This window comes from Pleuronectes platessa, chromosome 12 (genome assembly GCF_947347685.1).
Source record: "Pleuronectes platessa chromosome 12, fPlePla1.1, whole genome shotgun sequence".
NCBI lineage: Eukaryota > Metazoa > Chordata > Actinopteri > Pleuronectiformes > Pleuronectidae > Pleuronectes > Pleuronectes platessa.
This window is the reverse complement of record NC_070637.1, coordinates 24,832,841-24,844,416: the sequence shown is the minus strand read 5'-3', so window position 1 is coordinate 24,844,416 and position 11,576 is coordinate 24,832,841. Positions and strand designations below refer to the sequence as shown.

Sequence of the window (11,576 nt, the reverse complement as noted above, 5' to 3'; positions counted from 1 at the left end):
GTTTATTTTATTATTTCAATAAAAAGACACTTAAGTGCGACTGTAAAACGTTAGATGGGCTGGTATAGTGGCTTACATCCTCCCCTAAAATGGTAGTAATTTTTTTTCAGCCCTTACCTTCTCCTCGGCTGCCCATTGGTTACACTGCGCACCACATGGTTAGACTGTATTTACCCAGTATGGGAAATAAATCAAATCATTCTTTTGTCTCCAGAAATGTGATAGTAAGGCCCATCGACTGCAGCCAGATGCATGTTCTTCACATATATATATATTTATATATACACGTGTTTTTTAAAGTGTGTTCCTGACGCACCGTTTTACAAGCGGAATAAAAAGTAGCACGGATCCTTTTACGCACGGGGTTTGGGAGGAGAGTGGAGAATCTTTGCTCGTGCCAAAACCACTTTCTGAGCAGGCCTGTAAAATGAATAGCTCATATTGTGTTTGTCTGTAGTGACACACACGCGGACACGCACCTCTGTGTGGCATCTCACAATCACAATATTGTGTGGCTGCAGAGGAAAAACCCGTTTGTGCCTAAAAGTCTGGCGCCAGTTGTATTTCTGTTGGTGGAGCGGTTCACGTCGGGTTGGTTCTTTGGTTAAACTGTCAGGATATTATTTATTTTGTCTGTTAAGTTGATTTATTATGTATTTAGAAAACTAGATAAAATCCCCTCTTGGCTATTTGAGCAGGTAAAATTGATTTTAGGCCACAGAGTGTTTTTGTCTCGTGATGGTTTTGTTGTTGAGACCATCCCATGGAAAGCTTCTCTATATTTATCTATATCACATATATCTATAAGTACAACTACATCAAAACAATAACAAATATGTTGTTTATACATTTTAGACTCTTTACATTTTCCATGTAATGTGAAACTCTTTCTGTCTGAACCTTCTAACATAGACCTTGATCGCGGTCTGTTGTGCAGTCTTAGCGCCATCTAGTGGCTGCACGAGTAAACTTGAACATTATTAACGGTGTCAGATCGAAATGCTTCTTTTACTTGATTATTACAATTTCATACTTTTGTTCCACCACATCTCTGAGGCAGTTTTTTAAACTTCAATACTTTGCAAATTAAGACTTATCCCATAAATACTCAATATACTTAATATTCGTAATTATTTACATCCCTGCAGTTCAGTGTCTCATGTTCATTCCAATACACGTATTCTACGTTTTATTTTGATCTTTATATTTTTTGTAAATTTAATACATTGTTTATCCTCTTCTGCTTCTCATCAAGTAATTTGAATCAGTACTTTCATCCTTAAAGTCGTATTTACTGAAGTTAAAGTACTATAATCATTTTGTTCAGTACTGCTTTGACGCACTGGTAAATTGTGCATCGCTTTGTAATTTTTGCACAGACTGAGAAACTCCACCCACACTTCAGATCACTATTATTTATACATGTGGCCATTAAACATGGGTGCACCCCCCCCCCCCTTTCAACACATACCAACCACCTTTTCTCTGTATCAATATTCCACACAGCTCTATCGCACATAGCATAAAGCACTTACACTATAAGATGTCGCACAATTTGTTTGCTTCGTTTTTTAATATCTTTGTTTTTCGTATGATAGTGTGTGTGTGTTTGTGTGTGTGTTTAAATTGTGTCCCTCCAGGAGACTGTAGGTAGATTCAGGCCAAATGCATCAAACATTCATCTTCAATGCTCTACACTGTGCTTATAATTATATGAAATAACGTCTCCTCACGTTTCAGCAGAGTATCTGGTCCCAGCCCAGAGGAGCACTGGTCTGTTTCAGCAGAGTATCTGGTCCCAGCCCAGAGGAGCACTGGTCTGTTTCAGTAGAGTATCTGGTCCCAGCCCAGAGGAGCACTGGTCTGTTTCAGCGCGTGAACACGACACTTTGATGCCTTTTTATTTAACACATTATCAAGTTAGTGTAACTCCTGGCCCTTGGTTTTTTAGTGATGAAATGAATAAACACATGATTCAGCGCCTGTGATTTGATCTGACTGGACCTTCAGGGATTCAGGCCTGCAGAGACACACGAGTCAGTGAGGGAAGTCTGCTGCCTTTAGGTGGCGCTGTCCCCACGGCTGCTGTGGCCGTGGAGGAGCCTCCTGTTCGCTGTGTGAAAGTCATGCAGGCTGCTGCCATATACATTTATATGACAGACTATAAGAAGTAATGGAAGGACGCTGGCAGCGTTCACTGTGGTGCAGCCGCCGAGCTGAGGACAACTCGCTTTACAGATGAACATTCAGAAAAGCAATTGGCGGAGAGTCACTGTTACTTTCTTTATTAACATACATATATTCTGTATGTTAATACCACTGTTACTGCCAATAGCTTTGCTATCACACATTTATATATACATATATATATATATACATATATATATATATTACTGTGCATTATGAATACATGAACTATATCTTAATACTACTATTCCTGCCATTACCTTTACTATTACATTACTATAAAGGCCTGCTAATGTTCTTTATGAATACATGTACTCCTTATGATGATACTAATAATCCTGACATTACTTTTACCGTTACATTAATATATATATATATATATATTAATATACCAGTTACAGTTCTACATATATATATATATATAGAACTGTAACTGGTTGCTGATGCTGCAATTATATTTTCAAGAATGAGTTCTTGTATAATAATGTGTATTTGATATTTCAAATTACATACTTGTATTAGCTTAGATAGAGTATCTTAATTAGTGTCTAAATTAATACATTTTAGAGTATTATTATTTCTAAATTTGTCCACAATTATAACACTTTTTTCTGTTTTGTATTTGCATTCTTGTTTTTTTACTATATTATCATATCTGCACCAGCTTGTACACGTAGGAGTAATTAACTAACAATTTATGTAACCTATAGCAGATGTATAATTTGTATAAACCTTTTATTAAATGTACCATTTTATATTTATAAAGATAAGATGGAAGAAGGAAGTTAAAATGAAGTGTTTCCATTTCACTTTCTAGGGATCTTTAGCTATAATTGTTATTTCTACAACTCATTAAGTTTCTACAACTAGTGGCTAGCTGCTAATTGCTGCTACTGTTTATACCAGAATGAATATTACATTATACTTCCTCTCCTGCCCCAGTCTCTCCTCCTCCTCCTCTGCTGCTGCTGGTGAGGATATCACACAATTACACCTCAAATTGCTTTAATGCATTAACTCAGTATAATACTGCGGCTCCTTCTCCAACACCTACAGTACTTCCTACTGGTCCACAACACAACAATATGCATTTCGTTGAGAAACAGTTAAAATGTAAAAGTCCATTTAAAACAACACAACATGAGACGACATGCTCAAGACTCAAACAGGCTTGTAGTCAGGTTTATTGGGGGCCATTAGGTTGAATGCCTTTGGTTCCAACCAGACACACAATCTCCCCTTTCATCTCCCTCTTTCTTTTTACGTCACACACACTCACACGCGCACACACACACACACACACACACGCACACACACACAGACTGAGTGAATGTGAGACAAAGAGAGAAGGAGAGAGAGAGAGAGACAGCAGACAGTCTGTATTGCCCCAATAAAAGTCTTTGAGGAAATGGTGGTTGTGCCGGTGTGTGTGTGTCTGTGTGTGTGTGTGTCTTTGTGTGTGTGTTGTGCTTGGTTTGCGGTTCAAGGTTCACCAGCAGCCTTGGACTCGCTGTGTTTCTGCTGTCTGGGCCCATGTTGTTCAAAGTCTGGGTCGGGATCCCAGCGACCACAGGACAGAACAACATTCTTCTTCTTCTCTTTTTACTTCTTCTTCTTCTGCACACGGTGACACTCCCTCTCTTTACTGCTGTGAAGTTACATTTTATAGTGCTGTAACCTGAGGGCACAATAACCTGCTCTTTAGTTTGTATGGTCGTGTTTACGATTCCAGCATCATCCACGTAAAATGCGAGCCCATTTAAATGTGCTTCTGGGTATACGCTCTTCTTTTCTAGTTTGGGTTTTGCAGAAGTGATCACACATGACTTGAATTTTTCATTTTATTACTATATAAAACAATAGGACAACACCCTGTGAGCGGCTGCTGGTGGCTCTGTCACACGTCTTCAATTAGGATAAACAATAGCTATGAAGTTTGTGTGTTGATGTTTTCTTGTTCTAACACATTTGAAAAGTGTTTGAAGTGATTTGCTAAATTTTAATGACTTGATTTATTTAATTTCAAGGTTTTTTACACCAAATTCAGGTCTGATCAGGTTTTCAGATATCTTAATAAGTACATTGTATTCATCTTTTAAGTGTGCATATATTGATAAAGATAGAAAGATAGAAAGATAAATAGAATGTTAGAATGTAAAAATGATAGATAGATATCAAGATAGATAGATAGATAGATAGATAGACAGACAGATAGATAGATAGATAGATAGATAGATAAGCAGTGCAAATCAACATTAAAGAAACAACCAAAAGTCCCAATACACTAGTCTCCATGGACATAAGCAGCCACAGTACATCTGAAGATGATGTTTCCCTATTAAGTTTCTCAAAGAATGTACAGTATGTGGTCATTTCCTGGTATTTACAGAACATAAAGGCCTAAGACACAAAGAGCGTTGATTCCTTCACGGTGAGCCACATGACTTCAGAGGGCCGACGGGTTCACATAAGGCGAGCGGAGCGTTTTCAATGCTTCTCCTTGATGGAGGATCAAGAGCGAGACACATTCTTTAAAAAAGGGAAGATTCTACATCAGGGGGTCTAAACCTGAGCCTTGGAGTTCTCCTCCTGAAGGAGCAGAGTTGTTTGCTCGTGTCTTGATTCACGCCGACGTGACTGGAATGGAAAATGCGCTGCAGTGACAGTGTTTGCAGGGTTGTCACACGCACACAGTTTTTTGGGAATGACATTTTAAAAAAGGAGTGTCTTTCACTTCCACCCCCCCTTGTCCGTGCGTCAGAACAGGTGGTACTGTGTGTAGTACTGTAGTCTCTCTCTTTTCAGTTTCTTCTCTTTCATTCTTCTGTTCTGGAACCAGATCTTCACCTGTCTTAAAAGCACAGCACAAAAGAGAAGATAGGAAAATGGTTTCTCCTGCAGCAGAGACACAAAATATTCTGCAACACACAACAACATGACATCAGGAGAGCAGATTTGGCGCAAAACACAAAGCGGCTGTTTTTCATTGAAATATCAGATGCCCATATTTGTTTTGATTGGTTGTGTGTGCAATATATTAAAGTGACAAATATGTTGGGATGTTTAAAAGCAAAACAACAAATAAATCTAGTTTTGGAAACAATATCTTTTTGAAAATACCAAGTTTACATTATAAATAGTTTATTTCAAAGCCTGGTGTAAAAGGGACTGTAAATCCCCATCTTAACCTCTCACTGCACTATATGAACTATATGAACTATATGAACTATTATTCCCCACAGACAACTTCTTTATCAATTATTTACAATATCAATTATTCTGCCAAGTATTTCCCTGATTAATCAATTTGTGGTTTGGTGAACAAAGAGTCGTGATTGTGAAAAAATTCTCATAAAATTAGCCAGAGCCAGATAATATATATATATGTATATATATATATATATATATATATATATATATATATATATATATATATATATAAGGGACTTTTAATTCATGTGTATTATATATTTATTTGATTGTATTTATATTATTTGTTACTCACTATAAAATCAACGGATGCTGATTAATTCAGTGGCACTCAGTTTATTGACCAATCGTCCAATTAGAGCAGCTCTAACTATTCCAATGAGTGGATGAACTGATCTAAACGTTGTGTTTTCTCCTCGCAGGTTTTAAAAGATCCAGGTTCATCCCTTTGTTTCCACATGGAGCCAAACAGCCGCCATGGCCGCAGTCTTTTGCAGCACTGCAGCGGATGAGGATTTAATGAGAGTTGCTTCCCTGCAGCTTCACCAGAAGCTCAGGGCCACGAGAGGCACCTGGTGAGAGGAGTAACAAGTTCCCCGAACACACAAAAATATTACAACATGCACACACCGGTCTGTCAGGAACAGAAGGCGGGACAGCTGCATGCGTCTGTCCTTGTTGATGTAAATGTTGTAGAGAAACTCTCTCTCCAGCTCCCTGATCTGCTGCTTGGTGTAAGGACAGCGCTTCTTCCTCTTCCCAGAGGACTCTGCTGGGAAAAGGCCAAAGTGATTAAACATGCAACTGGAATAAACAGGGAGCAGATGCAAGAGAGGAATATCAGTACATGCATTAATAAAAAACAACATCCACAAAGGAGAGATAATCCAAAAATGACAAAAATCCAGTTATGAGGGGAAAGGGTGAGACAAGGCCCGTCTCCTCCAAACGTCCAACAGAGACGAGCCACAAGTTTAAAACTCACCTACAAGAATAAACTCAATGATTTGAATTAAATTGAATTAAATTGAAATTGATTTCAACTTTTAATTTAAGGTGAATGTCAAGGTCTGATTCATAAAGCTGAGATCAGGAAACATGACCTTCATGTTGTGTAGCCGGGACGCTAGAGGTCATCGGGACGTCTTCATGTTTTCATGCATTTTCAGATGTTCAGCTCATAAGTTATGGAGGAGAAACACATGCACGGTTTCTTATTTCTGCAGCCGTGCAAATAAAATTACAACTTGCAGAAAAAGTGGCACAATGAGTGACTTAATCGCAGAAATCGATTAGACGAGATAACCACATTTACCAGCAGCTGATTACCAGTGCTAGCTTTTGCATAACTCCATTTGAGGACAACATTAATAATAAAGAGAATGTTTTAAACTTATGTTTTAAAAACTTATAAACATCAGAGTTTAGGGCGTGTCGACAGTTTACTTTACATTAATGTACATATTTTTATTTTATACACTTAAATAAGGGTTTAGGTCCTTTACACTTTAACATTTGTTTTTAGAATTAATGGTTTTGCTGTGATCCAATTGGCTTTATTTTTAAGAGATGATCTTGATATAAGCTTATGAAATATGTGTATTAAATATAAGACTAAACAAACACATGAATGAGGGCTTAACAATAAAAATAAATATAAATAAAAGACTTTAAAAATGTTAGTAACTATTTTGTAGGTTGGAATTAACGACGTCTAGACTAAAGATAAACTTATAACTTGCAATTTAGGCCTATTTAGGACAATATACTACATGGATATTAAACACATTATACTTGTATTTAAATACACAGGATGCCCCCTCGCTAGTTTTATTATAGCACCCCTGTATTTCTCTTTATTCTGTGTTAAAGACCAGCCTATAAAACTATATGACTTCCACTTACTCCGGTCATGGCTGCAGTCTCCTCCAGCGCCGCCGGATGAGGGCGCGTCCTCGTCGTCCTCCTTCCCCGTCAGCGGTGACTCTGACACCGGCCTCACCTCGCCGCCCTCCCCGCTGGGACAGCTCGTCCATCCGGTGCGACTCGTCTCCTTCTCCCGGTCTGCGATCCCGGTCCTCGGACTCTCCGCCTCCTCTGCGATGAACTGGTCGAACACCGGCAGCAGGATTCTGTTCCGCGCCGCCGGGAAGAGGAGCTGCGAGTCCCCGTGGTACGTCGCGTATCTCCCGGGGAAGCTCCGCGGGTCTCCGGCGAACGCGTGTGCGTGAAGCCGCGGGTCCGAGGCGCCGTAAACCGGCCCCCCGCTCAGGAAGCACTCCTTACCGCCCTTATAGAGAGTCTCCGGCGGGGACGAGAGCCCCTGGTGGTACACCGCCTCCCCCGGGTACAGGGTCCACTTGCCCGGGGGAGGGTACTGCTGCAGGGGCTCGTGGAAGCAGCAGCCCCGGTACCGAGCCGACGCGCCGCTGTGCTCCAGCAGAGCCGCGCCACCCTCCGTGAGGAACGGCGGCGGGATGGAGCCAAAGTCGGACTTGGACGGGAAGGTGCAGCTCGGTAAATACATGGAGGATTCGAACACTTAGAGACGCGACGAGGTGGAGATTTGGTCGGTGTCCAAACGACGTGCAACCCCCGGATCTATGTCCACATGAGGGGCAGCAGATCAGCGGGTACCCCCATGTGACAGCTAACTTTAAACCCGGCTGTGCATCCTGACGTGCAGCCCGGCGAGCTGGAGCCAGAGATGCAAACAGGAGATAAATAAGAAGCCAATCGACCACGTTCCTTAATTACCCCCCAGGCCGGAGTGAGAGCGGGTCTCAGTGTCCTCTGGAACTGAAGCAGGACATTGTCTTTGACCTTGTGCAGCTCGAACCGGGTCCACAGAGGACAATTAACAGAACCGACAGGCTGGGCTGCATGTTTTTGTAGTCAGGCCATGTCAAATCCAAGCAGTGCCAGCCCCAGATTCCCACACACACACACACACACTGACACACACTGACACACACACACACACACACTGACACACACACACATACAGCAGGCAACAAAATAACCCACATGGTAGTGCTGCAGTTAAGCCTTTATGGCATGCTGTATACTATATAAATAAATTGCCCTGGAGATGAAATTGAAATCTTAAAGCTCATACAGAGAGAATAAGAATTAGACGTCTCACCAGAGAGAGCTCTGCAATAAAAACACACAACTCTGTGTTTGTGTGTAATCCTGCTGCATGGAGACTGATTCTCTACAGGTGTGTGTGTGTGTGTTCACGTCAGGAGAGTTAACGGGTTTTATTCAACTTGTAAAGCCTCACCTGAAGGAGGTCTCCTGATGGGAAAAGGGGAAAAGGCACCAACAAGTTCTGCACTATGAAGAGCAGTGTGGCCTTAATGAGGGAGTCGGGCCTGGATGGACCTGGTTCAGACCCAGAAGGGGTCGAGTCCCATCAGAGGAAAACAACACTGAGATGAAATGAGAGGAATGAAATCTCCTCAGTGTCAGTTTAGTTGTTTCTCTTTTTTGAAAATCCTGCGTCTTATGACTGTAGCATCTTTTTATGTCAACATCTAAACTCCAACTTTATCCCCTGGTGTCAAGTTTATGTTTAAAGTGACGTGTGTGTGTGTGTGTGTGTGTGTGTGTGTGGGAGGGAAATGAATAATAGGCCTATAAACTCATATGATCGATTCCAACTTTTCTCCTACGACCAAACTGTTTCATTGTCGGCTGTTGGATTTAAGTGATTATCAGTGTGAGAAATCCAACAAAGTTCTTTTATGAAGTGGCTGCCAGAATGTTATGGATCAAATTATTATCTCAGAGTTTTAGTTTTTAACTCTTCTGAAATACATCTGTTGGTGTTTTCCTGCATCATAGCTGAAACTTTTCTAGCCTCTAAAAATACAGAATATATATCTTTCTAACTTCACGTCTTCATGTTTTTACTCTCAAAACTAATACAGGATGTATTAATGATATTTAACCATATTCTATTATAATCTATCCATTATTACTCGTCATACAATATGGTAACAGTTATATATTATATAGGCACGTAGAGGATTACAAATAAATAAAAACCCAACTAAATAGATGAATTAATTCATATTGTGGGTATTAATACATGTGTTAAATGAAACCTAAGTTGATATTACTATTTACTTCTACCTAGTAATTCCCCTATTTAGTAACTTTCCCATTTGATTCCTATTATATGATAATTCCCTACAACTTGTGATCAATCGCTCTTCTTGAGAAATACAAGTAAGAGACAGTGACACAAACAAGTGGATGAGCAGCAGTAACACTATAACAGTGTTAGTGGAGCAGACCTCACATTACATCTCTGTCATTTCCTTATGAGACACATAATTTAAGAGCTCCATAAAAAGGGAATCTTGTGCAGTTATGGGATTTTCCCATTTATTGCTTCATGAATATATGTGTGAAATCAAAAGACGTTTCCCACATCATGCACTCAGCCGCCGTCAGGACGTTTCTCAGAAGCACGTGTGTTGTCCTGAGGGAAGGGTCACTCCTCTCTCTCTCTCTGTGTGTGTGTGTGTGTGTGTGTGTGTGTGTGTTTTAATGCACTTTCTGTGTGAAGAGCACACAACCGCACAATGTGGTCAGGTCTGACGCCCTCTCATCAGCTGCCGGCTGCAAGTAGCGACATCTGAACCGAGGTGACCGCAGAGACAGAGAGGGACTGAATGAGGTTGATTCAGGCCTCTTAATGTGTACATACAAACACACACACACAAACACACACACACACACACACACGTAGGACATGCATTGACTTCCATTCATCCTGTACAACCGAACCCACATTCACATAACCTGAACCAGAACCAAATTACATGAGGACCAAGGTCAGTGTGTAAGCAGGTACACACACACACAAACACACACACACACACAAACACACACACCTTAAAACATGTCTTCACCTGAGAATTTAATAATTTATTTGACAGAAACTTGCATTTTGTCCCAGTAAGGAAGACAAGTCCCCACAACATGAGTTATACCTAGGCACCGCACACACACACACACACACACACACACACACACACACACACACACACACAGACACACACGTAATGTACCAGATATTTCAACCAAAGAAGAAAACAGGTAAAACACTTTCTTCATCACAGCAAATCTCCCAAACATCATCAATTACCAGCCCTCTGTAAAAAAAAAACTAATTATTCACGTCAGAGGAATTCATTTCGGCGGCTGCACGACCGCCGCTGCTAAAAAAAGATTTTAATTGCCTTTTTTAATGAACTGCAGGAATGCAGCAGAAAACATCAATCTCCGGCTCGGAGGAGAAAACAGCGTCGAGCAGGAAGTGGAGTCTCCACACCTGGAGTGAGTCTCCGGCCCAGTTGTGTGTTTGTGAATCACATTTATTCTCTTTTGGAGCGTCTCCCTCCTTTTCGATGGTCCGGTTGATCGATACCCACCAGTGACACAACCGCCGCCTCGTCTCCAGCAGTGTGTGAAGAGTTCCTTTCCTTCTTTATTAGGAGGATAAATAACATACAGAGGACCCCCCCCCCCCCCCCCCTCCCCTCCCTCCCATCCTCACTTGGAGCCACTGAGTTGTTGTTTCTCCACAGAAACAACTATAAACAGCTTTTCTTCCTGACGTGTGCCTGGCCTCTTTAAGATGGCAGGCGTTCTCCTGGAAGGGCCCGAGCTGGATCCAGCTGACACACACACAACTATTTTCCAAGTTGACATTTCTTTCATGAAGAGGGTTGTTTTGATGCAGATCCTGGAAACGCCAGGGGGACAATCAAAGCTCAGAACAGATCTCCAGTGGGGGGGGGGGGGGGGGGGTTTGTCGATGCAGTGACACGGTATAGACGCAGCTTCTCCCTCATGTGACACATGAGTTATCTCTCATGAGTTATCTCTGCCTGCGGACGCTGGACACTGATACTGTAACGTGGTGAAGACACAATTCTCATTGAGACACCAGGAGTTGCAGCGGTTCTCCTCTTTCACCGAGTGGAGCTGCCCTGGATCTGCTCTGTGATCGTGTTACTCTCAAGCCTCGACCCCTGAACATGCAACACAACAAGTATCGTGCACGGTTACATTCCGATCTGGATAACAGCTAAGTCACTGTCCAGGAGCGGTTCAAGGGATTCCTGGGGCCAAGGGGATCTGAGGGGGCCAAACATTGAACC

The 11,576-nt window shown here is 41.4% G+C and overlaps 1 protein-coding gene across 1 annotated transcript; it reads right to left on the bottom strand.

Annotated features, from left to right (window-relative positions):
* Positions 1-4,944: 4,944 nt before the first annotated feature.
* LOC128453137 (homeobox protein Hox-D11b-like) lies at positions 4,945-7,924 on the bottom strand. Its single transcript, XM_053435849.1, has 3 exons — positions 7,303-7,924; positions 6,028-6,169; positions 4,945-5,038 (listed from the first exon to the last, which is right to left on the bottom strand). The coding sequence occupies exons 1-3, from the start codon at positions 7,922-7,924 to the stop codon at positions 4,945-4,947; spliced, it is 858 nt and encodes a 285-aa protein (XP_053291824.1).
* Positions 7,925-11,576: the final 3,652 nt, after the last annotated feature.

Coding starts and splice junctions, on each gene's coding strand:
- LOC128453137 (XM_053435849.1), bottom strand. CDS start 7,924: ATGTATTTACCGAGCTGCACCTTCCCGTCCAAGTCCGACTTTGGCTCC. Junction 6,170..7,302: donor AGACTGCAGCCATGACCGGA/GTAAGTGGAAGT, acceptor GCCTTTTCCCAG/CAGAGTCCTCTGGGAAGAGG. Junction 5,039..6,027: donor CTTCTGTTCCTGACAGACCG/GTGTGTGCATGT, acceptor TGTGCTTTTAAG/ACAGGTGAAGATCTGGTTCC.